The 27,843-nt window shown below is 48.9% G+C and overlaps 1 protein-coding gene across 2 annotated transcripts; it reads right to left on the reverse strand.

Annotated features, from left to right (window-relative positions):
* LOC144671849 (schwannomin-interacting protein 1-like) lies at positions 1 to 27,003 on the reverse strand. Of its 2 annotated transcripts, none has more exons than XM_078533899.1 (7): positions 26,526 to 27,003; positions 23,625 to 23,725; positions 22,661 to 22,766; positions 20,423 to 20,545; positions 19,270 to 19,378; positions 13,466 to 13,575; positions 1 to 147 (listed from the first exon to the last, which is right to left on the reverse strand). In XM_078533899.1, exons 1-6 carry the CDS (start codon positions 26,991 to 26,993, stop codon positions 13,478 to 13,480), a joined length of 1,005 nt encoding a protein of 334 aa, XP_078390025.1. In that variant the 5' UTR covers positions 26,994 to 27,003; the 3' UTR covers positions 1 to 147; positions 13,466 to 13,477. The 2 variants fall into 2 exon arrangements, with proteins under 2 accessions (XP_078390025.1, XP_078390024.1); XM_078533898.1 differs by lacking the exon at positions 1 to 147 and adding an exon at positions 7,800 to 10,938.
* Positions 27,004 to 27,843: the final 840 nt, after the last annotated feature.

Here is a 27,843-nt window from a genome sequence, read left to right on the forward strand (position 1 = left end):
GTTCCTCCTCATTCCCGGCAATTATGAACTGAGTTTCGGGAAAGAGAATGGGATGTAAGGGGGTCCTCTCGAGCTCCCTGCTCCTGTCTCGATCATTCAGAGGGCTGTGTTCTCCTGTCCTGTTTTCCCATCCTGTCCACCTGTGACCTAATGAAGTTAATCAGCCATTAGCAACACTCACTGACTCTTTCCCTCTCACACACGTTTTCTGGTGTACGACCGCACGCTTTGAACGGCTGAGCATTTCAGTCTTCTTTTTACTTAAAAAGGGCGTTGTTTATAAAATCTTGCACCTGACAAAAAAAGTAGAGATTCTGGGGTTGTTCTGCTTGGAGCAAAGGAGATTGAGGGGAGATTTGGTAGAGGTATGACAGGCTTAGATAAAGTAGACAAAGAAAAGCTGTTCCCTCCTCCACACCCTCCTCCGTTTTGGCTGCCCCCAGAAGTTTGTCACCATCCTCCGCTTGCTGCATAATGACAGGCAAGCCGTGATCCTGACCAATGGATCCACCACAGACCCAATCCACGCACGGACCGGGGTCAAGCAAGGCTGTGTCATCGCACCGACACTCTTCTCAATCTTCCTTGCCGCAATGCCCCACCTCACCCTCAGCAAGCTCCCCACTGGACTGGAGCTAAACTACAGAACAAGCGGGAACCTGTTCAACCTCTGCCGCCTGCAGGCCAGAGCCAAGGTCGTCCCATCCTCTGTCATTGAACTACAAGGACGCAGACGATGCTTGCATCTGTGCACACATCAGAGGCCGAGCTCCAAGCCATCGTCAACATCTTCACCGAGGCGTACGGGAGCGTGGGCCTTACACTAAACACCCGTAAGACAACGGTCCTCTACCAACCTGCCCCCTCCACACCGCACTGGCCCTCAGCCTTCGACAACATGGACCACTTTCCATACCTGGGGAGCCGACTGTCAACAAGGGCAGACATCGACAACAAGGTTCAACACCGCCTTCAGTGTGCGAGCGCAGTCTTCATCTGCCTGAGGAAGAATGTGTTTGAAGACCAGAACCTTAAACCCAGCATCAAGCTCACGGTTTACAGAGCAGTACTGATACCCGCCCTCCTATGTGGCTCAGCGACGTGGACTATGCACAGCAAGCACCTCAAAACTCTGGAGAAGTCCCACCAGCGCTGCCTCTGCAAGATCCATTGGCAGGATAGGCGCCAACGTCAGTGTTCTCACTCAAGCCAACATCCCCAGCATCGCAGCATTGACCAAGCTCCATCAGCTCCGCTGGGCGGGCCACACTGACCTCATGCCTGACACGAGACTCCCAAAACAAGCGCTCTGCTTGGAGCTTCAACACGGAAAGCGAGTCCCAGGTGGTCAGGGGAAACGCTTCAAGGACACCCTCAAAGCCTCCTTGAGAAGGTGCAACATCCCTGCCGATGTCTGGGAATCCCTGACCCAAGACCGCCCGAAGTTGAGGGACAGCATCCCGGGAAGGAGCTGAACTCCGCGAGTCTCATCGCCGAGGGCTAGCTGACGCCAAGCGAAAGGAGCGCGTGGCAACTCGGGCACTCCACCCACCTGTCCCCCTACCACGTCTGACCCCCAACCTGTGACAGAGACTGTAGGTCCCACATTGGACTCTTCAGTCACCTGGGAACTCATTTTTAGTGTGGAAGCAAGTCACCCTCGACCCCCAGGGACTGCCTAAGAAGAAGAAGTTCCCATTGGCTGATGGGACGGGGACTAGGGGGACACTAGGTTTAACATTTTGGGCAAGAGATGCAGGGGGGGAATGTGAGGAAGATTTTTTTTTAAGCATTGAGCGGTAATGTCCTGGAACTCGCTGTCCACAAGGGGGGTGGAAGTGGAGACAATGAATGATTTCAAAAGGAAATTGGATGGAGAGTTGAAGAAAATAATCTTGCAGGGATACAAGGATAGAGCAGGGCAAATGGGACTGACTGGATTTCTCTACAGAGGGCTGACATGGACCCGCTGGGCTGAATGGCCTTCTTCTGCGCTGTAATGAAGCTGTGATGTAAGGAACAGACCCAAAAACCTCTTCCCATTTCTTAACCTTTACGACATTGATCAGGTGCACAGCACAACCTTCCTGTGACACCTGAACTCTCAGCCCCAAAAAGGCTGGGGCGGGGTCAACTGAAGCTTTCAAGACCAACAGAAACGGATTATTGTTGGGTCAACGGTCTTTAGGAATAAGGAGCCAAGTTGGGTAAGTGGAGTTCAGATACAGATCAGCCGTGATCTCAATGACTGAATGGTTCGAGGGGCTGAATGGCCTCCTCCTGTTCGGATGCACCAGTGATTGTCACAATAAAGGATCTGATGCCCTCCTCCCCTCAGTCCTTTCTGCGACCTCTCTCTCTCTCATTTTGGCTCATGTGGACTCTGGGCCTTCAGTTATGGGCTGCTTGGCTGTTGGATTGCCAACTCTGGTTGGATGTCCTCTTGGAGTGTTCATCATATGGACCCCTGCCTCCCCCACCCAGTTGAACAGCCTTTTAAATCCCCATTTGCTAGATTTCTAATAAACGACTAATAAACAGATGTGTTCAATTAGATGAAAACAAAATACATTTATTTTCCCCTCCCTGGTTTTTGCTCCCAAGCGAGGCTTAGAGTTTAATCTCCAACTCCTGGAGACTCCTGGAGGGTTGGCAACTCTGTTTTGTGGTGGGGAGAGTTGGGAGTTGGGACTGATCCCTATCCCCTCCCTGCTTCTGCGTGTCCCGCAGCGCGATGCCAACCAGGTAAAAGCAGGGCTGACTGATCGATGAAACATTTAGTCTATGGGTGATTTCCTCATCCACTGTCTCTTTGAGTGAGTGAGAGAGAGAGTGGGGGTGGGGGGGTGGGGGTGGGGAGTAGGCAGAGACAGGCAGAAAGAGTGAGAGAGAGAGAGATAAACTGGACAGAGAGAGACAGAGAAAAAGTCAGAGAGAGCGAGAGACAGGGAGTGAAAGACAGACAGAGGGAGTAAGAGACAGAGACAGACAAGGACAGAGAGAGACAGACAGAGAGACAGACAGACAGAGAGAGAGACACAGACAGAGACAGGCAGTCAGAGAGACAGGCAGAGAGATAGAGAAATTGAAAGAGAGAGGTACGGTGAGAGACAGCCAGAGAGAGAAAAAGAGGGATAGAGACACACAGACATGAGAGACAAAGCAAGAGGGGATTGAAAGAGAGATTGTGATAGAAAGAGAGACAGAGAGAGAGAGAGACAGAGAGACACAGAGTGAGAAAGAGAGAGAGAGAGACAGATAGACAGTGACTGAGAGAGCCCATGTCAGCAGAATGAGTGTTGGGTTCAAAGAGCTTGATGAAATGATGGTCATTTGAGAAGATTAAACATGTAAACAACAGCTTTCTGTTCAAACAGAAACAGTGAGTAACCCAGGCACTTACCCATGTCAACAGAAAGTCTGTACCTCCAGTCTCCCAATGGTTCAGTCAGCCAGGTGACTGTGTATCTATGGGCTGAGAAGGACCTAAGAGATGGGACCGCAAAGGGAGTGATCCAATCTGTCCGAGTGATCCCAGCCTGGAAGAGAGGCAAAGCAATCGGCTAAGAGTCCCTTCTCCGGGTGGCTACCCGCTGGATAGGTAGATTTTTGTTGGGTAAGGATATTAAAGATTATAGAACAAAGGCAGATAGAGATAGAGTTAAGAGCCTACATAAAACCACTGCAACTTCAAATCAAAGTTCTGGGGCATAAACCACCCTTTGAGTGTGTCCTAGAGATAACAACAACAACTTGAATTTATAAAGCACCTTTAACAGAGTAAAAGGTCCCAAGACGCTTCACAGGAACGATTATCAAACAAAATTTGACACTGAGCCACATAAAGGGACATTAGGGCAGATCACCTAAAGCTTGGTCAGAGGTTTTAAAGAGTGTCTTAAAGGAGGAGAGAGAGAGGTGGAGAGGTTTAGCGAGGGGATTCTGGATGAGCTGAGGTTTATGGAATTTGGGAAATGAGGCCAGTCAAGAGGGTATTGAGGTTAACAAAAGTCTGGATAAGGGTAGAGTCAGGCAGAGTTAGGGTGGTGGTCTTGGTGATCATAGAATGGTACAGCATAGAAGGGGGCTGTCTGTTTGGAAGAGCTATCCAATTAGTCCCACTCCCCTGCTCTATCCCCTTAACTCTGCAAAATTTTGCCCTTCAAGTATTTATCCAATTTCCCTTTCAAAAGCTCCTATTGAATCTGCTTCCACCACCCTTTCAGGCAGCGCCTTCCAGATCACAACAAGTCACTGCGTAAAATAAATCTCTACATTTCCCCCTCTGGTTCTTTCGCCAATTAGCTTCAATCTGTGTCCCTCTGGTTACTGACCCTCCCTTCTTATTTACTCTATCAAAACCCTTCATGATTTTAAATGTCTCTATTAAACCTCCCCTTTCCCTGATCCGCTCTAAGGAAAGCAATCCCAGCTTCTCCAGTCTCTCCGCCTAACTGAAGTTCCTCATCCCTGGAACCATTCGAGTAAATCTCCTCTCACACCCTGTCCACCCTGACATCCCTCCTAACGTGCAGTGCCCAGAATCCGACACAATACTATGTCTGGGACCAATAGAGCGGATATCCGATCAGAAGCTCAACTTAGGGTCAAATATGACGCCAAGGTTCTGAACATCCTGGTTCAGATAGCGGCCAGGGAGAAAGATGGAGTCGGTGGCTCAGAAACAGAATGACTGAGGACTTTAGTCTTCCCAATGTTTATTGAGGAGTCATCCCTGCTCAAAGTAACAAAACAAAAGCAGTGGAGAGGACGAGAGGGATGCTCGTGAAGTATATCCGTGTGTCGCCAGTGTACATATGCAAGCTTACATTTTACTTCTGGGTGATGTCGCTGAGGTGCAGCATGTAGATGAGAAACAAGAGAGGGCCAAAGACAGATGTCGGCATGTTAGTCGACCTTTGAAAAATCCCAACAAAAAAAAGAGTCGGCTTAAAGGCCAAGTATAAAAGTGAAACAGCCAGAGTGGCTGTGGGTGATCGCCGTTTTGAATGTGATCGGCGTCGCTGCAAAGAGTGGACCTGTCTTAAATTCCTGAACAACTTCGTGACATGGCTCTTATCGCCTGCTTGATCCCATACGCCCAGTTGTAAGGTATCGGTTAAGTAAAACATGGCATTTGTGGGGGTGTAAAATGAAGGCTGACTACTAATGTGAGTACAGCAAGTTGTGGCTGAAAAGCGCGGTGGAGTGGGGCGGGGCGGGGGGAGGGGGTCAACTTATACATCGAGTATATGCAAAAACATGATTGTTTGGGGGGGCTGGGAAAACGGGGTCGTCTTATATGCCGGGTGGATGTATACGCTGTGATTTAGGGTAAATCCTAGCCGGGGGGACTAGACGAAACGATGCAGGAGTGAGGAGGGAGCTGGATTCAGTTTTCCAATGTGGGATCGGCCACAGCCCTGTACCCTTTACCTTTCGATAAGAAAAATCACGTGTGGTAAAACAGATGATGCTTAATGGAGCTGATTATGAAAACAGCTGGTCTTTGACTGCTTGCTCTGCACATTTTGATCCCGAAATGTTTGTTCGGGAAGGGAAAACAGGATGAGGGGACCGCTAGCTCGAGAGATAATTGTTCAGACTTTTACAGGGAACCGATTACCTCACGGTTAATTGAAGCCATTAGGAGTATCTGTCAACAGAAAAAAGAACAACATTTGCCAATTCCCCTCTGCAAGTCAGGGCACCGGTAGCTAATGAGTACATTAAAGTGGAAAAAAAAAAGTTGAAAGAGTGAAAGGGTCAACGAGTGCCAGCACCAAAAAAAAAGCCTTCCTTCACCTCCAATATCATTTGTCCCTCACAGCAGCCTCAGCTCATCTGCTGCTGAAACCCTCATCCAAGTCCTAGTTACCTCCAGACTTGACTATTCCAAAACCCTCCTGGTTGATCTCCCAGCTTCCGCCCTCCATAAAAACTTGAGCTCATCCAAAGCTCTGCTGCCCCCGTGCCCTGACTCACACCAAGTCCGGTTCCCCTATGCTCGCTGACCAACTACTGGCACCCGGCTAAGCCAAGCCTCGATTTTAAAATTCTCATCCGTGCGCTCAAATCCCTCCACGGCCTCATTGCAACCACCTCCAGCTCCACAGCCCTCCGAGATCTCTGCGATCCTCCAATTCTATCCTCCTGCACATCCCCTGATTTCCCCATCGCTGCACAATGGGCAGTCGTGCCTTCAGCTGCCTGGGCCCTAAGCTCTGGAATTTGTCCTCTCAACATCTCCCTCCTCCGTTAGGATGCGCCTTAAAACCTACCTCTTTGGCCGAGCTTTTGGTCACCTGTCCTTCGTATCTCCTTCGGTGGCTCAGTGTCTAATTATAATATAAAGGCAAAATACTGCGGATGCTGGAAATCTGAAACAAAAACAAAAAATGCTGGAAAAACTCAGCAGGTCTGACGGCATCAGTGCAGAGAAAGACAGAGTTAACGTTTCGAGTCCATTCGGACTCTTTATCTCCACAGATGCTGTCGGACCTGCTGAGTTTTTCCAGCATTTTTTGTCAGTGTCTAATTATGTCGGATAACACTCCAGGGTATTGCCTTGGGATGTTTTACTGCATTATGGGTGCTATATAAATGTAAGTTGTTGTTGTACAGTTCTCCATGGGGGAGTGTGTCACAGTTGATGCTGCCTCTTCTCTTTATAATTCACTCATGGAAAGAAGGGCTGTCTTATAAACTCAGACCATCCACACAGGAGTGGGTCAAAGCAGGGCAAGGAAGCCCGCTTGATCGGCACCCCATCCACCACCTTAAACATTTATTCCCTCCACCACTGACGCACAGTGGGAGCAGCATGTACAAGATGCACCGCAACAACTCACCAAGGCTCCTTTGACAAGCGCCTTCCAAACCCATGACTGTTGTATAGGCCTTTTAAGGGATAGCACCTTGACATCACTAGAAGGGAAGTATGTCATGTGATCCATTCTCAGTTTCACCTTGGCCTGTGAGCAGAACACAGCACACAGCTCTGCGACCTCTAACATCTAGAAAGACTAGGGATGCAGATGCGTGGGAACAGTATCCCCTGCAAGTTCCCCTCCAAGCTACACACCATCCTGACTTAGCCATATCTGCCGTTCCTTCACTGTCACTGGGTCAAAATTCTGGACTCCTTCCCTAACAGCCCTGTGGGTATACTTACCCCACATGGACTGCAGCGGTTCAAGGCAGTGGCTCACCACCACTTTGACATGGGGCAATTAGGGAAGGGCAATAAATGCTGGCCTGGCCAGTGATCCACATCTCATTTTGAAAAACAGTTCCTTGCTTTGAGAGAGAGCAAAAGGTGAAAGAGTAAACGGACAAACTTTTATATAGCATCTTAGTCCATTCTTTACAGCCAATGGTGCACCTCTGAAGTCCAGTTACTGGTTGTGGTGCAGGCAATCTGCGCACTGCTTAATCCCACAAATTGCTAACGCTCAAAAGGCCAGTTAATCTACTTTTGATACTGTTGATTGAGGGAGGAATATTGTCCAGGATGGGGTGGAGGGAAAGAAAACACCTGTGCATTTTCCAAAGCGGCAATGGGATCTTTTAAATCCACCTGAGAGGGCAGATTGAAGCCTCAGTTTCATCCAAAAGACAGCGCCTCCAACAGCGCAGCACTCCCCGAGCACATGCTATTCTGGGAGGGTTGGCACGGATCATGTGCTTACATTTCTGAGTGGTACCAGAACCTTCTGACTGAGAGAGAGAGAGAGAGAGAGAGCTGCCCACTGAGATACCGACCGTGCAGCTTTTAAAAAGGTGCAAAAACAAAGCACATTTTTCAGTTTTATGAACCTTTATTTTCATACTGAACATTGTTTTTCCATTTCAGCAACACCTGGTGGTAACAGTTAATGTGAGGAAAGCAGCAATTTAAAAAAATATATATTTAAATATAAAAAAAGTCATAAAAGGATCAACGAGAATACTGATTGACCAATGACACTGGGTACCTGTTGGCTCAGGCTTGTCTATAGTTGCCTGTAGGGTATATTACGGCCTCCACACTTAGGCTCAAGGCTCCAGCCAGTCTGTCTGGGGCCGTGTGGGGCGGTGGGAGGGCCACTGATGGAGCTGGGAGGTTGTTGGATCAGACACCAGAACAAGGTGGTGGGGACTGGGATACAATTGCCACCTTCAGGTTGGACGCATTCCTGGAAATGTCCACCCCCCACAGGACCCTCCCACGTTTCTGAATCCCAGTCAATATTTCCTGCATTTCCAATACTTCTATGACCCATAAAAGTGCTGAAATAATACGGCTCGGTGAATATTTAGCTTGCAGTAGCCACGAGATGGACTCTCAATTCCGGGAATTTCCAGGCCAATTCTGGAGGGTTGGCAACCCAATGGGTGTAGGGATGGGGGGAAGGTAGTTATTCTGAATCTCTAGCCCATGATGTGGGGCCTGGATTCAGGGCAGGGAAGGGACATAAACTTGGCTCAAATTCCAGAGGTTGACAGGTGGTCCGTTCGAGGGGTTTGAAAAGCTTTAAGAGGACTCGATGGGATAAAGGTGGAGAAACTATTTCCTCCCGTGTGTTCAACCCAGACTCTTGTCTGCTTAATCTCGCTGGCTGGTCAACACAGACACGTATCTGCAGCATATTTAATGCAACCTGGGGTGATTTACCGTAAGTTAGCCTCGAGTAAACACAAACCAGAGGGACTGAACTAGGCTGGGACTCTTTAATCTAGAAAAGACTGAGACTGGGTAGACATAGAGAGGATATTTTGACTTGCAAAGAAGATCAGAACTAAGGGTCCGTCAACATAAGATAGTCACTAAATAATTCAACAGGGAATTCAGGAGAAACTCCTTTACAGGGCAAACGGTGGCGTAGTGATAATGTACTGGCCCAGTCATCCAGAGGCCCAGGATAATGCTCTGGGGTTGTGGGTTCAAATCCCGCCACCAGATGGTGGGATTGAATTTAAATTCAGCTAATAGAAATCTGGAATTGAAAGCTAGTCTCAGTAATGGTCACCATGAAACTAGCATCAAACTATCAAAAAAAGACATCTGGTTCATTAATGTCCTTCAGGGAGAGAAATCTGCCATCCTTACCTGGTCTGACCTACATGACTCCAGACCCACAGTAATGTGGTTGACTCTTGATTTGCCCTTTGAAATGGTTCCAGTTCAGGGCAACAGAATGTGGAACTCACTACCACAGGAAGTGGTTGATGTGAATAATATTGAAACATTTAAAGGGGAAGCTGGATAAACACACGAAGGGAGAAAGGAATAGGAGAACAGGCTGAGGGGGTGGGTGGAGGCTTGTGTGGAGCATAAACACCAGCATGGACCAGTTGGGCTGAATGGCCTGTTTCTGAGCTCTACAGTCTGTATATTGGGACCTCCAGGTTAAGTACTGGAATTCTAAAACATTGGAGCTTCGGTCATCAGGGGTGGTGGACCACTTTGGCCACCACCAGCAGCCTCTGTTCTAACCAAGTGGACACAAGAGCCCTTCAAACATGGATCAGAGGCAGCTTAGTACAGGAGTCCAATTCCACTTCTGGAAAACAGACAGATAGAAAACAGACTTAAATGGACCCTACTCACCCTCACCCCTGTGCTCTCTGACCTACACTGGCTCTAGATCTGGCAACGCCACCATTTTAAATTCTTGCCCTAGTTTTCAAATTCCTCCATATGTCTAAGGACATAGTCTTGCCCTTCCCCATTTCTGCAAACTCCTACAACCCGCCGAGATCTCTGCACTCTTCCAATTCCGGCCTCTTGGACATCCCCAATTTCCATCGCTCCACCAACGGCGGCCGTGCCTTCAGCTGCCTGGGCCCTAAGCTCTGGAATTCCCTCCCCATCTCCCTCTCTCTCGCTTGCTCTCTCCTCCTTTAAGATGCTTTTGATCAGCTGTCCTAATGTTTCATGACGTGGCTCAGTGTCAGACTTCCCTGGGAAGCATCAGGACTGTTTGACAATGTTAAGGGCGCTATATAAATGCAAGCTGTTGTTCATCCAGGGATTTCCTGGATCGTGGCTCATTTTACAAGTTGAGACCCCCCTCCCCTCTTTCACAAACTCAGTTTATCTCAGGACGAGCGGGCACCCCACCTTTATCATAGAAAAGAAAGGCTGTGCATTCATATATGGCCTCTCACATCCTCACAAAGCTCTAACGCAGCAACCAATTTGTGCACAGCAAGATCCCACAATCAGCAATGTGATAATCACCAGATACTCTGGTTTTTTTTGTGTGATGTTGGGTTGAGGGATGAAGCTCTAACGCAGCAGCCAATTTGTGCACAGCAAGATCCCACAATCAGCAACGTGATAATCACCAGATACTCTGGGTTTTTTTTTGTGTGATGTCGGGTTGAGGGATAAATATTGTCCTCGGGGGGAGGACATGCCCCGGTCTTCTTTGACATAGCGGTCACAGGATCTTTTAGGCCCACCCGAGGGGGCAGACGGAGCCTCGGTTTACCGTCTCACCCCCCCCGAAGGTGGCGCCTCCAACGCTGCGGCACTCGCCCCAGTGCTGGCAGTGGGAGAGCGTCAGCCTGGAATTAGTTGCTGGGTAAGGCAGATTAAGGGCTACAGAACAAAAGGGTGGCGGATGGAGTGAGGATCAGATCAGCCATGATCTCACTAGATGGCAGTGGGACAGACTAGAGGGGCTGAATGGCGTCTTCCTCCTCTTGTGTTTCCCGCAGGCCTCCAACACTGAAGCAGATGCTTGGATCGCAGTGCGTCTGAAGGTGCAAAGTTCTCTTCCTCGCGAAACCGGGGCTTTGAGACGTGACTGGAATCCAATCCCGGAACCGGAGATATTCCCCATCAGGTGCAAAATCCGCAAAAAAAACAAAAAAAAAAAATCACAAGGAAAGATCCTTATCGTGTAAACCTCTTCATTGTTGTTATTCTTTGGTTGAACTATGCAGAACCTGAGAGAGAAAAATAAAGAACAAATCCATTCAGGTCCACTCGTCCACAATGGCTGGTGAGTCTACACAGAGAATGGCGGAATCCTTTAAATAAAGTGCTTGCATTTGTATAGTGCCTCTCACCACCTCAAGGACACCCCAAAGTGCTTTACTGCCAATGAAGTATCTTTGAATGTAGGAAATGCGGCAGCCAAATTGCACACAGCAAATTCCCACACACAGCGATGTAATACTGACCCAGATCACCTGATTATCATGCTGTTGGTTGAGGGATAAATATTGGCCTGGACACCGGAGAGAACGACCCCCTTCCAATTGTAGCCATGGGATCTTTTACATCCACCCGAGAGGGCAGACGGGATCCTCGGTTTAACGTCTCAACCGAAAGCCTGCACCTCCCGGCAGTGCGGAGCTCCCTCGGTACTGGCACTGGAAACGTCAGCCTGGATTTTGTGCTCAATTCTCTGGAGTTGGACTCGAACCCACCACCTTTTGACTCAGAGGCGAGAGTGCTACCCACACAGAATCACAGCTGAGAAGGCACTTATGATAACAACTTGCATTTATATAGCGCCTTTAATGTGATTAAATGGAGAAAAAAAAAAGCCCAAGGTGCTTCGCAGGAGGGTTATCAAAGCAAAGATTTGCCACCGAGCCACACAAAGAGATATTAGAGACAGGTGACCAAAAGCTTGGTCAAAGGGGTAGGTTTTAAGGAGCGTCTTAAAGGAGGAGAGGGATGTGGAGAGGTTTAGGGAGGGAATTCCAAAGCTCAGGGGCCCAGGCAGCTGAAGGCACAGCCGCCAACAGTGGAGGGATGGAGATCAGGGATGCTCAAGAGGCCAGAATTGGAGGAGTAATAGAAACATAGGACTTGGGAGTAGGAGTAAGGCCATTTGGCCACTTGAGCCTGCTCCGCCATCCTAAAAAAGATCATGGCTGACCTGGTTGTGGTCTCAACTGTACTTTCCTGTCTGCCCCCTCTATAGTCCGACTCCCTATCAAAAATCTGTAAAATCTGTCTAACTCAGCCTTGAATAAATTCAATGACCCAGCCTCCACTGCTCTCTGGGGGAGAGAATTCCACATATTAATGACCCTCAGAGAGAAAAAAAAATTCACCTCCATCTTAAATGGGAGATCTCTTGTTCTTAAACCGTGTCCCCTAGTTCTAGTCACTCCCACAAGTGGAAACATCCTCCTGGTATTTACCCTATCAAATCCCCTCAGGGTCTTAGATGTTTCAGTAAGATCATCTCTCATTCTTCTAAACTCCAACAGATATAGGCCCAGCCGGCTCAACCTTTTTGATAAGATAAACCCCTCATCTCAGGAATGAGTCCAGTGAACCTTCTCTGAACTGCTTCTCACACAATTATATCCTCTCTCAAATAAGGAGACCAAAACTGTACTCCACATGTGGTCTCGCTGAGGCCCTGTACAATTGTAGTAAAACTTCCCTACTTATACACTCCATCCTCCTTACAACAAATGCCAACATTCCATTTGTCTTCCTAATCACTTGCTGTACCTGCAAACTTACTTTTTGTACCAGGACACCCAGATCCCTCTGTACCAACAAGTTCTCCAATCACTCTCCATTTAAATAGTATACTGCTTTTCTATTCTTCCTGCCAAAAGGAGTGCAGACATCTCGGAGGGTTGTAGGGCTGGAGGAGGTTAGAGATAGGGAGGGGGGTGGGAGGCCATGGCATGATTTGAAAACTAAGATGGGAATTTTAAAATGGAGACGTTGTTGGATCAGGAACCAATGTAGGTCTGCGAGCACAGGGGAAGTGATGAGCGAACGCGACTTTGAGAGTTAGGAGACGATAGCCATTTTATTATATTAAAACGCCGGGAGTCTCAAAGCTGTTTGGCCAAACGTGGCAGCCATTTTGCCCGGGAACATCCCAGAAAAAGCAATGAGATGAAAGAGTGGAGAATCTGCTTTCAGTCATGTTGATTGAGGGAGAAATGTTGGTGAGGTCACCAGGAAAGCTCCCTGCTCTTCATTAGGCTCTTACACCCCCAACTGAGGCCCTGGGGGCGTGGAGAAAATGTTAATGGTATGTTAGTTATATTAAGATACACAGGTGAAAGACATTGTTTAAATAAATAGCTAGAGCACTTATAGAGAGAGACTGCGGGGACATTGGGTTAGTAAGTTAGGAAGTAGTAATGCAGCATAAACCTATTATCAGTAAAAGTATTAGTGTCTAGTTTCGTACTTCACCAACTGGCTTATAATCGATATAACAGACAGAGCCCTGATCCAAACTCTCAACCAAAAGAAGGCACCTCTGACAATGTAGCACTCCCTCTGGAACGAAGCCTTGTGGCCCAGAGAAAGGCGGGAAATCAACTCAGCCAAGTAAATGGAACATCATCCAAATGGGAACAGAGAAACATCCCTGACCAAAGAAATATAACCCAGCCATTCAACCCATTTCACACACTGGGGATGCCTGAGATGATAGGCTATCATAGGAGGCACCTGTCCCCTTTAAGTGACCCATCCACTCACCTTCATTGGCATTCAGTGTGTCAAGTCTCCAATTTCGACCAGCATGGCATCTTGCTTGGTCTTAAGGTCATCCCGAGTTTCGAGAAGTTCCATCAATTGGGTGTTGAGACCTGACCAGGAGAACAGGACCAGGAGTCAATATTGACCAAACAATATGCATCGGTTATCAGTGTTAATGGTATGTTAATTGTATTATCAAGGTTAAGTATACAGAGCTGAAAGGCATTGATTGATTATGTATCTTGACCACTTATAAAGAAAGACTTCCCTTAAAAGGGGAAATTATTTGTTTAATTATTTTATGCTTATGCTTTCTCTTGAAAGAGTATAAAGACAGACTTCTGGGACATTGGGGGTTAGTAGAGAGAGGGCAGACATATGTAACGCTGCATTCTGTAAATAAACCTATCAAAAAAAGTATTTGTGTCCAGCTTCATACTTCACCAGCTGGCTTGGGATCCAACTAACAGCTGGGGTCACCACCCACCAAGTCTGCTGTTTGAACCATCCAGGGTCAAAATCTTAAACACATGGAGTCTTGGGCATAGAGCACAAAAACAAGGGAGTTATGGTGAGCCTTTATAAAACACTGGTCAGGCCTCAGCTGGAGGATAGTGTCCAACTCTAGGCACCGCACTTTAGAGTCTTTAGGCCTTGGAGAGGGTACAGAGGAGATTTACTGGAATGGTACCAGGGCTGAGAGCCTTCAGTCACATAGAGAGAGAGACTCGAGAAGTTGAGATTGTTCTCCTTAGAGCAAAGGGGAGATTGAAGAGGGGTGTTCAACATTGTGAAGGGTTTTGATGGAATGAATCAGGAGAAACTATTTCCCCTGGCAGGAGGGTCAGTATCCAGAGGACACAGATTTAAGGTAATTGGAAAAAGAACCAGAGGTGGAGATGAGGAGTTTTTTTTTAAAAAACACAGAGTTGTTGTGATCCGGAACGTGCTGCCTAGAAGCATGGTGGAAGCAGATTCAATAGGAACTTTCAAAAAGGGGAATTGGATAAATAATTGAAAAGGAAGAGCTTTCAGTGATATGGGGAAAAGAGCAATGGGTTGGGGTGGGCATGGGAACTAATTGGATAGCTCTTCCAAAGAACCAGCACAGGCACACTGGACTCTTTCTGTGCTCTTCTGAATTTTTGACTAATTTGTAGTCTCGTGTACCGAGAATGGAGTTTCATTTATTCGGGCACTGCCAAACAGTGACTCTGGTATTGGAGCAAAGCTTCTGGAGAGGAATATAGTCCTCAGGTCAGTGAGGTGTTAACCCTGGGAGGAGAAGGGCTAGGGGGAGGGGACGGGAGACAGTGATTCAGCAGAATTCCCATTTGAATCCAGGCAATCGTAAACAAGGACATTATCCCAAAGCCAGGTTCCACACATACTAAATGACTGTTCTGGGATTCATGCCAAGTTCCTGAACTGGATGAGGAATACAAGGGAATCTGCAGCTTCAAAGACTGCCTAAATTTATACACCTTTCATCACCGCAGGGCTTCCCAAAGCACTGTGCAGCCAACGGAGTACTTTTTAAAGTGTGGTGACTGTTGTAAGGCAGGAAACTCAGCACTCAATTTGTGCACAGCAAGCTCCCATTGACCACAGTGTGATAACGACCAGATTATCAGTTGTTTCTTTTAAAAAGTGATGTTGGTTGAGGGACAAATATTGGTTCCAGGACACCGGGGAGAAGTCTCCTGGGCCAGGATATTTAGGTCGGTGAGCAGGGGGGGTGGGGCCCACTCGCCAGTGTGTGAAACGATGCAGGATGATATCGAGCGGAACTCCCGACATCAGTTCCATTTTCAGGTCGGCGGGGGTGCAGCCGAATCAGCTGTGCGCCCGCCGACCTGTCCTATTGAGGCCATTTAAAAAGTAATTGAAGTAATTAATGGACCTGCCCGTCCAACCTTAAGGTCGGCGGGCAGGCCAGGAGCCCTGGCGGGCTTCAGAGAAAGCATCAAAACCTCATCCACGGGCAGGACGAAAATGTAATAAATGTTTGATTAAAAGTGATGGACGTGTCCCAACTCATGTGGACAGTGTCACATGAGGGGACATGTCAGGGAAAGTTTATTTTTGTCCCTTCACCATTTTTAAATTTAGCGCTGATCTCCCTGAGGCAGCACTTAGCCTCAGGGAGATGAGCTCACTGTTTCACACGCATGCGCAACAGAGCGCACTCTCGGCTCAGGGATTCCACCCCCCACCATCCACACAGGGAGCGCATAGCGCTTCCTGGCGGACGTCACGCTGGGCGGGCCTTAATTGGCCCACCCACGTAAAATGGTGGCCCAATCAGAGGTGCGTCCACACGCTCCCGCTCCTGCACTTCCACCCCACCCGCCTCCCCAATGGGGGGGAAAATTCTTCCCCTGCTCTTCTCCAGAATACTGACCTGTGGGATCTTATATGTCCACCTGAGAGAGCAGATGGAGCCTTGGTTTAATGTCCCATCCAAAAGATGGTTCCTCAGGCATTGCAACACTTCCCTCTCAGGCTGGGTCAGCCTAGATTTTGCCTTTGAATGTCGGAAGTGGGGTTCGAACCCACGACATGCTGACTCTGAGCTGAAAGGGAGAGGGCTGCCCACTCACCAAGCTGGGTGCCAGTGAGTCTCTATTCCACCTGTGCCTTTACAGTCTATGTTTGAGCCCTCCTCAAAATAATTCATTGTGCGTGAAGTGCAGGACCATGTTTCTGAGCGGTGATCGCCCTCTGCTGGTTATCCCATCAAATGCAGTTGAATGGGTAACTACTTGGACCATACGTCACAGCACAGAACAGAAACAGGCCATTCGGCCCAACACACCCATGCTGGTGTTCATGCTCCACATTATCACGGGCTCCTCCTATCCCACTACCATAACCTTCTGCTCGTTTCTTGCTCAAGTGCTTCTTCAATTATGACTTCCTCTTAAAAGTATCGATATTATTCACCGCAACTGCACCTTGTGGTTACGAGTTCCACATTCTCAAGCACCACCCTACTCTGCCTGGCTGAACTTGTTCTCACATTGAATAACTTCTCCTGTAACTGCACTCACTTCCTCCAAATTAGAAGCGCTGCTAAGAGAACCTGTCTGGGTTCTAGCTATGCCTGCCTTTTTGTGGAACTATTTTTCCCCCCCCCCACACCCTCAACAATCCCACACGGGTCCCCTCCCTCCCTTCCTTTTCATCTCCCGACAATGCAAACATCTTCTCTGACTTGGTAAAACCCTTTCATAATTTTAAAGACCTTGATCAGGTCTAACCCCCTCAGCCTTCTCTTTTCTAGAGGAAAGAGCCCCAGACCAGAACAAACTTTCCAGATGGGCATAGCCTTTCAGTTCTAATATCATCCCAGTAAATCTTTTATTTTTGCATTTTCTCCAGTGCCCCTCTATCCTTGTTATAACAGAGACCAGAACGGTGCACAGAAGTGTGGTCGCATCAAGGTTCAATACAGGTTTAACAACACTTCTCTGCTTCTCAATTGTATTGCTGTACAACAGGATAAACTCTGTCAACAGCCTGAACGTTAAAATGAATGTTACAGCAAGTAACACTGAGTTGGGACTTGAATCGTGAGCTTCTGATGCAGGATGGTAGAATCTCGTTAAGTCTAGTTGGCACACAAAGCTCACAAACTCAGCTTCAAGCTAAACCATGACAGCACAACAAGGCAAAACAGGTTTAAACCACAAACAGCATTTCATGTTTATAACACCTTCAAATGCAAAACAAATGGCCCAGGGCACTTCACAGGAAGAAGATTATGAAAGGAAATTAAGCCTCTAAAGGAGATATCAGGGCAGATGGCCAAAAGCTTAGTTGAAGGGGTAAGTTTTTTTCAGGAGCTTCTTCAAGGAGGAGAGAATGGCAGAGAGGTTTGGGGAGGGAATTCCAGTGTTGAGGGCATAGTCAGCTGAAGGCACAGCTGCCAATGGGGCATGCTCAAGAGGCCAGAATTGGAGGGGGCGCAGAGATCTTGAAGGGTTGCAGGAGATTACAGAGATGGGGAGAGGGGGTGAGGGCCTGGAGGGATTTGAGAACAAGGATAAGAATTTTAAAATCAAGCTATTGCTTGACTGGGAGCCGATGTAGGTCAGTGAGCCCAGGGGAAGTGGATTTGGTGCGAGTTAGGACACAGGCAGCAGAGTTTTGGATGACTTCATGTTTACAGAGGGTAGAATTTGCGAGACCAGCCAGGAGAGAGTGTTGGAATTGTTGAGTCAAAGGCATGGATGTGGTTTACAGCAGCAGATCAGTTGAGGCAAGGGTGGAGTAGAGTGATGTCATGGGGGTGGAAATGGGTGATTTTAGTGATGGCATTGATAGGAGGTCCGAAGTTTATCTTGGAGTCAGATACGACGCCAAAGTTGCAAACAGACTGGTTTAAACTCAGACTGCTGCCAGAGAAAAGGGTGGAGTTAGTAGCTCGGGAACAGCATTGATAGCGGGTACTGAAAACAATGGCTTCAATCTTCCCGATAGTTAACTGGAGGCAATTTCTGCTCATCCAGCACTGGCTGTTGGATGGGCAGGCTGCTAATTTAGGGGCAATGGAGGAGTTTAAGAGAGGTGGTGGTGAGGGAGAGCTGGGTGTCATCAGTGTACATGTGAAAGTATACTGTACATGTACCCTGTCCTTTCAAATGATGTCGATGAGAAATAGGAGGGGCCAAGGATAGATCTTTGGGGGGCACCAGAGGTAATGGTGCAGGAGCAAGAAAAGAGGGACATTAAGGACTGCTGGAAATGAACAAGTTCTATTCTAGGCACCTGATTTCAATTATCAAACACTCCCAGGACAGGTACAGCACGAGTAAAGCTCCCTCCATCTGTCCCCATCAAACACTCCCAGGACAGGTACAGCACGGGGTTAGATACAGAGTAAAGCTCCCTCTACACTGTCCCCATCAAACACTCCCAGGACAGGTACAGCACGGAGTTAGATACAGAGTAAAGCTCCCTCTACACTGTCCCCATCAAACACTCCCAGGACAGGTACAGCACGGGGTTAGATACAGAGTAAAGCTCCCTCTATACTGTCCCCATCAAACACTCCCAGGGCAGGTACAGCACGGGGTTAGATACAGAGTAAAGCTCCCTCTACACTGTCCCCATCAAACACTCCCAGGACAGGTACAGCACGGGGTTAGATACAGGGTAAAGCTCCCTCTACACTGTCCCCATCAAACACTCCCAGGACAGGTACAGCACGGGGTTAGATACAGAGTAAAGCTCCCTCCACACTGTCCCCATCAAACACTCCCAGGACAGGTACAGCACGGGGTTAGATACAGAGTAAAGCTCCCTCTACACTGTCCCCATCAAACACTCCCAGGACAGGTACAGCACGGGGTTAGATACAGAGTAAAGCTCCCTCCACACTGTCCCCATCAAACACTCCCAGGACAGGTACAGCACGGGGTTAGATACAGAGTAAAGCTCCCTCTACACTGTCCCCATCAAACACTCCCAGGACAGGTACAGCACGGGGTTAGATACAGAGTAAAGCTCCCTCTACACTGTCCCCATCAAACACTCCCAGGACAGGTACAGCACGGGGTTAGATACAGAGTAAAGCTCCCTCTACACTGTCCCCATCAAACACTCCCAGGACAGGTACAGCACGGGGTTAGATACAGTGTAAAGCTCCCTCCACACTGTCCCCATCAAACACTCCCAGGACAGGTACAGCACGGGGTTAGATACAGAGTAAAGCTACCTCTACACCGTCCCCATCAAACACTCCCAAGCAGTGAAGCTGTAACCACCCCCCACCCACACCCTGAGCCCCACAGACTTACAGTGAATTTGGGCGAAGATGCTGGTTTGCAGATTCTGGAGTTTTGTCACTTTCATCTCTTGCAGGTCACTCAGTTCCAGAGCTCTACCCCTCCCTTCAGCATCTTTCGACTGAGGGAGAAAAAGATTAATTCTATCATGGAACTTGCAGATAAAACACAAACTTGCATTTCTATGGCGCCTTTCACAACCTCAGGACTTTACAAAGCACTTTACAGTTAATGAGGTACTTTCTGAAGTGTAGTCACCATCGCAGGAAACGATGCAGTCAGTTTGCGCACATTAAAATCCAACAAGCAGCAATGTAATAATAAGCAGGTAATCTGTTTACGTGATGCTGATTGAGGGATAAATATTGGTCCCAGGGCCACAGGGAACACTCCCCCCATCAACTGTTCATAATATCTTTTATCCACCTGAGGGGGCAGACAGGGCCTCCATTTAACGTTTCAACTGAAAGATGGAATGTCCGACGGCGAGCCCCTCCCTCAGTGCCCCCACCCCACCCCCTCCCGGGCAGCGAGCCCCTCCCTCAGTGCCCCCACCCCACCCCCTCCCGGGCAGCGAGCCCCTCCCTCAGTGCCCAACCCCCACCCCCTCCCGGGCAGCGAGCCCCTCCCTCAGTGCCCCCACCCCACCCCCTCCCGGGCAGCGAGCCCCTCCCTCAGTGCCCAACCCCCACCCCCTCCCGGGCAGCGAGCCCCTCCCTCAGTGCCCAACCCCGGGTGGTGAGCCGCTCCCTCAGTGCCCAACCCCCACCCCCTCCCGGGCAGCGAGCCCCTCCCTCAGTGCCCCCCCCAGGCAGCGAGCCCCTCCCTCAGTGCCCAACCCCCACCCCCTCCCGGGCAGCGAGCCCCTCCCTCAGTGCCCAACCCCAGGTGGCGAGCCCCTCCCTCAGTGCCCAACCCCAGGTGGCGAGCCCCTCCCTCAGTGCCCAACCCCAGGTGGCGAGCCCCTCCCTCAGTGCCCCCCCCACCCCCCCCACCCCCGGCAGTACAACGCCCCCTTGCTACTGCACTGGGAGTGTCAGCCTGGAGCGCGTAAAACCATTTGATGAAATTCAGTCCTCATCGGCCTGAACATTCTTCCCCTGACCCACAGCCAGTCGGGGTGAACGAGATCGGCCAAGCTCACGCGCTCAGAGGCCGCACGCACTTGTTGCCTCTCCAGGTCGAATCTCCTCTTCACCAGGGCCAGGCCTCGCTTTGCTTCACTCTCCAGCTCCTTCCTGCGAGACAGAAGACTTCCTCCAGCGTGCCTGTCCTCACCTGGAGTCCCCTGGAAAGATTCACACAGCCGGTGAGCACAAGGATGACAGAGTCACGCAGCACAGGAGGTGGCCATTCTGTCCGTCGTGCCCCTGCTGGCTCTTGGAAAGAGCTATTCTCATTTCCCACCCCTTTCCCCAAAGCCCTTCAATTTTTTATTCTCCCGAAAGTACTTATCCAATTCCCCCTTTTGAAAGTTCCTATTGAATCTGCTTCCAATACCTGGCTTCCAGATCACAGCAATTCTGTGTAAAAAAACAAAATTCTCCTCATCCCCCCCCTAGTCTGGTTCTTTTACCAATTCTCTTCAATCGGTGTCCCTCTGGTTTCCAACCCAACTACCACTGGAAACAGTTTCTCCTTATTTACTCTATCAAAGCCCCTCACGATTTTGAACGCCTCAATTGAATCTCCCCTTAACCTTCTCTGCTCCGAGGAGAACAATTCCAGTCTCTCCACGTAACTGAAAGTCCCTCATCCCTGGTGCCATTCCAGTAAATCTCCGTACCCTCTTCCAGGCCTCGGCATCCTCCCTAAAGCGCGCTGCCCAGAACTGGAGCCAATACTCTTGCTGAGGCTTAACCAGTGATTTATAAATATTTAGCAAAACTTCACTGCTTTCATATTCTATCCCTCTGCCAAGGATCCCATATGTTTTCTTGAAAAGTGGCTTTCTCCGCCTGTCCTGTTATTCTCAGAGACTTCCACACATAAACCACCACCCGCCCCCGGATCTCTGCACTCCCTTTTAAAATTGCACCAGTTTATATGCCTCTTTTTATCCTTTTCACCAAAATGAATCACTTCACAGAATCATAGAATTGTTACAGCACAGATGGAGGCCATTTGGCCCATCATGTCTGCGCCAACCCTCGAAATGAGCAATGGGCCTAGTGCTGCCTCCCTTACCTCCCCCCCCGCCGACTCTGTAGCCATGTGTTATCATATTCCTTGTCAGGTCATAATCCAATTCCCTCTCGAAAGAATCGATCGAATCTGCCTCCACCACACTCTCAGGCGGGCGCATTTCAGATCCTGACCACTTGCCGGGTGAAAAAGATTTTCCTCGTGTCTCCATTGCTCCTTTTGTCTTCACTGTCGCTGGGTCGAAATCCGGGAACTTTTCCTAACAGCACAGTGGGTGTACCTACACCACGTGGACTGCAGCCGTACAAGAAGGCAGCTCACCACCAGCTTCTCAAGGGGCAATTAGGGATGGGCAACAAATGCTGGCCTAACTACTTACGCCCACATCCCATGGAAGAAATAAAATTACCTTAAGTCTCTCGTTCTTGATCCTTCCACCGATGGCAACAGTTTCTCCCTATCTACTCTGTCCAGATCCTTCATGATTTTGAACACATCCATCAAATCTTCTTTCAACCTTCTCTTTTCCCAAAAAAAAAAGCAGTGCCATCTGCTGCAATCTCTCTACGTAGCTGAAGTTCCTGATCCCTGGAACCAGTCTCATGAATCTTCCCTGCGCTGTCTCTAATGCCTCCACATCCTTCCTAAAGTGCAGCACCCAGAACTGGATGAAATACTCCACTTCCCTGTGTTAAGTTTCATTTACTTCGTGTCTGCCCATTTCACCAGCTTGTGATCATGCTTCTAAAGTCTGTCATCGACCTCCTCGCTGTCTATGACATTTCCAAATTTTCCATCGTCAACGCACCTTGAAATGATGCTCTTTAGACTCAAGGTCTTGCAGGGGGCCAGCATGTACACGCTGGGCTGAATGGCCACCTTCTCTTCTGTAACCTTTGTGATTTATGTTGAGGTCATTCAAGGATTTCAATAGAATAAGCTTTTAACAGTACAACAAGATTCTGTTCCCTGTGTGACAAAGGAATTTTAACGACAACGCACGGAATGACTCATCCCCCGGGCTGACCCCTCATCGTTGGTTCCTGGGCTCCAACCCTTCTTGACCGTAGGGGTCAAAGTCACAATGGGTCACTGTCAGGCTGCTTAACAATTGTAGGGACAGAAATTTTGACACCAATGCATTGACGAGTAAGGACACGAGGGCAGCAGGACGACCTTTCACCTCCGTGTGTCCAGGATGACCTTTCACCTTGTTATCAAACGAAAGGAGCAAAAGATCAAGGGTCAGTCTTGTTACCTGAGGCGATGACGTGGCAGAGGCTCTGCTGGCAGGTTCCTCAGTGTCACTCTCACTGCTGCTGTCGTTGATAAAACACAACTGCAGGTTCATCCGACTGTGGAATCTGTCAGAGACAGAGACAGAAACAAACAGCAGGGGATCATCGGCTTTTTGTGTGTCCCAGGGATTTGAGCAGCACTCGGAGCCTGTGATTAATCTCAGTCATGGCTCAGCGGGTGATACCATTACCTCGAGTTAAAAGAAAAAAATTCATGGGTTCGAGGCCCACACCAGAGAATTGAGCACAAGGTGTGGGATGACGCTCCCAGTACCCGTGCAGAGGGAGGGCCGCACTGTCGGAGGGGCGGTGCAGAGGGAGGGCCGCACCGTCGGAGGGGCGGTGCTGAGGGAGGGCCGCACCGTCGGAGGGGCGGTGCTGAGGGAGCGCCGCACCGTCGGAGGGGCGGTGCTGAGGGAGGGCCGCACTGTTGGAGGGGCGGTGCTGAGGGAGGGCCGCACTGTCGGAGGGGCGGTGCTGAGGGAGGGCCGCACTGTCGGAGGGGCGGTGCTGAGGGAGGGCCGCACTGTCGGAGGGGCAGTGCTGAGGGAGGGCCGCACTGTCGGAGGGGCAGTGCTGAGGGCGTGCTGCACCGCTCTTCCCCAGTACCCCCCTTGTCGCAAACCCCTCACTTGAAGGGATTTTCCTGTGTGGATTGTCTGCTGGGCCAAGGGGCTAGAAAACCGTATGAAGGCTTTTGCCGCACCCCACACACTTCTCAAGTCTCTGGAGTGGGATTTGAACCCACAAGCCTTCCGACTCAGGGGAGGAAGAGGGAGTGCGAGAGCAAGGGCAAGCAAGCGACCTACTGAGCCGCGGCAGACAGGTTCTGCTCGGAGGGGTGGATGTGGCGACTTTGCACCTGGTCAGTCTCGGCTCTGGGTAACAGGATATAGTTTCCAGGTAATACAACCGGCTCCTTACCGTGTGGTGCAGCTAAAACCCGTCATCTGCCAACTACTGTTATCGGTTCTCTCCCAGGATGTGAATCTGTGCGCACTATCCATCTTTCTCCTCCCCAAGGGCTGGAATAGAAAAATGAACCATATCATAACCTTTTAATATAATACTCTCCGATATATCTACCCCTCTCTCGCTATCAAACAGCTCTCGGACTCTCTCCTGCCCAGGGATAAAATAGCATGAATAGGTAAGCCATATCCCATGTACCTCTCCCAGATCCTTCACTTTATTGCAGAGTGGTTATATGGAGTAAGGGATACTTGCCTTTATTAGCTGAGGTATAGAATACAAGAGCAGGGAGGTTATGCTGGAACTGTATAAAACGCTGGTTAGGCCACAACTGGAGTACTGCGTGCAGTTCTGGTCACCACATTAGAATGAAGATGTGATTGCACTGGAGAGGGTGCAGAGGAGGTTTACCAGGATGCTGCCTGGGTTGGAGGGAAGATTGGGTAGGCTATGAGGGAAGATTGGATAGGCTGGGGTTGTTTTCCTTGGAGCAACAAAGGGGTTGAGAGGAGATCAGATAGAGGTGTATGAGATTTTGAGGGGCATAGATAGGAAGGCACTTTTTCCATTAGAAGAGGGGTCGATAACCAGGGGGCATAAGTTTAAGGTAAAAGGTAGAAGGCTAAGAGGGGAGTTGAGAAATTTTTTCACCCAGAGGGCGGTGGGGGTCTGGAACTCACTGCTTGAAAGGAGGGTTGAGTCAGAAAATCTCATAACATTTAGGTAGTATTTAGTTATTCACTTGTGTTGCCATAGCCCTCAGGGCTATGGGCCAAACCCTGGAAAATGGGATTAGTGTCGTCAGATCTTTGTTGGCCAGCACGGACACAATGGGCCAAATGGCCTCCTTCTGTGCTGTAAAGATTTATGAGTCTATGGTTACACCACAGAAGGAGGCCATTTGGCCAGTCATGTCTGTGCTGGCTCCCTGCAAGAACAACTCAGCTTGTCCCTTGCCCCCGCCTTTTCCCCATACCTCTGCAATTTTCTCTTCATACAATTATCCAATTCCCTTTTGAAAGTGACAATTCAATCTGCCGCTGCCACACTCTCAGGTAGTGCATTCCTGATCCTAACCATAATAAACGTTTTTCCCTCTGTTGCCATTGCTTCTTTTGCCATTCATCTTCACTTGGTGTCCTCTGGTTCTTGACCCTTCTGCCTATGGGAACAGTTTCTCCCTCTCAGCTCTGTCCAGACCCCTCCTGGTTTTGACCACCTCTACCAAACCTTTCATCCTAGTTTTAGTAAATAAATTCCCAGTCATCCATCTATTCTTGGGGACAAGATGGAGGGTGGTAGACTGCTCAGGATCTGCTTGGAACTGAGATGGGAGCTTGGAACTGAGATGGGAGCTTGGAACTGAGATGGGAGCTTGGAACTGGTAATTCCCTGCACATTCCCCCGGGCCTCTGACAATAGGCAGAGTACTGACCGTACTCAACTAGCCCGTGTTTGCCAAACTCATAACATAATGTCTAACGTCAAATGTGATCCTGCAATTGGACAGCTCATACTGAACAATCCCAAGTGTGCAAAGAACTACACTAACAGCCAATTTAAGATTATCAGTCAGGCTCACAATGTGGCTCACTTATGCCTGCTAGAATTTAATACATTCAGACGCAAGGGCATGCCCTCTGCAGGCAAAAGACACATGTCTAGGCATTGGGAGTCAGTCATTCCCAGGTGCATTCTCCATGATAACACCTCGACCAATCAGACCCCTTTCCTCGTGCAGTATAAATCGTTACTCTCTTTGAAATTTGGCATTCTTGCATCTGTCCTGATGAGTGCCAGATGAAAAGCTTCAACACCATGTCTCTATTTTCAGCAAAACTAGTCTTGCTAATGGAGGCATAGACTCCATGGAGCATGTGTCTCACTAGGACAGACAGGCATTGGATAGTTTGCTAGTGAGCTGGATGACATGAGGCGGTTGAACCCATGCAGTTCCCTTCACACAGGGGTGTGGGCCTCCTCAACATCGACTCTTGCCAACTTGAGCTTAGATTCTCAGGGCTTAAGTGGGAGGGCTGAGGGAGAGATGCTCACTCGGTCATCTCCGTACAGTTTTCCCATTGGTTATAACAAAAAAACAGGAAAAATACTGCAGACGCTGGAAATCTGAGATAAAAACTGAAAATGCTGCAATCACTCAGGAGAGAGAGAGGAGAGAGGAGAGAGACATACATACATCAGAACTGGAAAACATTCGAGATGCAACAGGGGTTTTAAGCAAGTACAGAGGAAGAGAAAGGAGAGAGAAGAATTAAGAACAAAAGGGATAGGGTGGAAAGCAGGAGAGATTAGATGATAAAAAAGGGAATGTGGTGCAAGGCAAAAGGAGATGGCGATTGGCTCTGAGGAAGAGTCAAACAGACTCCAGTTGTTAACTCTATTTCTCTCTCCACAGATGTTGCCAGACCTGCTGAGATTTTCCTGCACTTTCTGTTTTTACTTCAGCAGTTCTCCACCACCTTTTACCACCCCCCCACCCCAAACCGAGATATTAATTATGTTTTACTCTCTGCACAGATGCTGCCACAAAGAACACAAGAAATAGAAGCAGGAATAGACCATGTGGCCCCTCGAGCCTGCTCTGCTATTCAATATGATCATGGCTGATCTTGGGCTTCAACTATACTTTCCTGGCCCCATCCCCATATCCCTTGATTTCCCAAGGCACCAAAATTCTGTCCGTCCCAAAAAAATCTGCCAGACCTGCTGTGTGTTTCCAGCATTGTTTATAAATTTTAGCTTCCGGTCTCGATTGGTTCAGATGCTCTCTTGCAGCGAGCTTCCAGGTATCAGACACACAACTGACCAAAACCCCAGCGGACGTCCACTCACCAAATGGTCTGCGGCCGCGACGGTTGGGTTGCGGCTCTGTTCCCGTGCCTGTTTCTCATTCTCCCGGAGCTGAAGGCCGGCGATGTGATTCTCTAAGGCCTCCCAGTCCATGATGGGCATATCATTCCCTGCTTCATCGGGCAGCAAGGTCCCCGGCGTTGGAGGAGCCTCGGTTGGCTGAGCCGCTGCTGGGGTGTTATTGTTCCTTGGCGCCGAGATGCCCTCTACTGCATTAGCAGCACTACTCCCTCCAACCAGGAGGCCGTCTGACTCCCTTGAGGCTTCCAAACCCCTCTGACTCGCATCTCCCTGACCCTCAGGCGTCTTCTGCTCGCAGTCCTGAAAGCCCTCATCGTCGTCGGAGGAACCGGATCCTGGTCCTGTCAGTGGCTTCTGCTCAATGAGCTGTGATTGACTGGAGTCCGAGTGAGATATCAGGGAACTGAGCAATTCTCCTCCTGAATCCATACCATACTTCTAGAGCTTAAGAAGGGGTGGGGGGGGAGGAGGAGAAGGGACACCAGGTTAGAGAAGCAACTGTGGATCAGTGGGTAGCATTTTCTCATTACCAACTTGCATTTATATGGCACCTTTGACACAGTAACACTTGAATATTGCTGAAAAGACAGAGGCATGTTGTTGAAGTTTTTCATCTTGCACTCAGCAGGACAAATGCAAGAATACCAAATTTCAAGCAATCACAACAATTTATTTTACGGGAGAAAAGGATGTCGATTGGCAAGTCGACTCTGACTGGCTGAGGTGTTGCCATGGAGAAAGCAGCGGGGAGCTATAAGCTCCCCAAGCTCCTGGGTATTTCTTTTGTTTACAGAGAATGGGTTCCTGCATGTGAATGTATGTTGCTTCTAGCAAGCGTAAATGAGCCATGTTACAAACTCAGCTGATTATCTTGTCCACTTTTCGATGTGATTCCGCGATCGGGCAGCACTTGCTGAACAACTCTGAATGTGCCAATAGCGACACTAGCAACCAATTTAAGATCATGAATTGAGCTTGTAATTTTGGTCATTTCTTTTGCTAGAAGGGACATATCTTCACACATAGGGACTCATTCTCTGCAAACAAAAGGAATTTGTTTAAGTCTGGCCCCTTTTTTGAATTACCCGGGAGCTTGGGGAGCCTATAGTTCCCTACTGCTTTCTCCATGGCAATGCCTTGCCTAATCAACACCCTTTTCTCCTGTAGTATAAATTGTTGCAATTGTTTAAAATTTGGCATTCTTGCATTTGTCCTGTGGAGTGCAAGATGAAAAGCTTCAGCAGCATGTGTCTCTTTTCAGCAATATTTAAGTTCTGTA

The sequence above is a fragment of the Cetorhinus maximus genome, chromosome 34 (genome assembly GCF_964194155.1).
Source record: "Cetorhinus maximus chromosome 34, sCetMax3.hap1.1, whole genome shotgun sequence".
In the NCBI taxonomy this organism is placed as follows: domain Eukaryota; kingdom Metazoa; phylum Chordata; class Chondrichthyes; order Lamniformes; family Cetorhinidae; genus Cetorhinus; species Cetorhinus maximus.

Excerpts from the sequence above, each read along its gene's own strand:
- LOC144671849 (XM_078533899.1), bottom strand. The coding sequence starts at position 26,993 with ATGGATTCAGGAGGAGAATTGCTCAGTTCCCTGATATCTCACTCGGAC. Across the intron at positions 22,767-23,624 it reads GGTTTTAGCTGCACCACACG|ATTCCACAGTCGGATGAACC; the intron begins GTAAGGAGCCGG and ends TGTCTCTGACAG. Across the intron at positions 20,546-22,660 it reads CTGCCACGTCATCGCCTCAG|GGGACTCCAGGTGAGGACAG; the intron begins GTAACAAGACTG and ends GAATCTTTCCAG.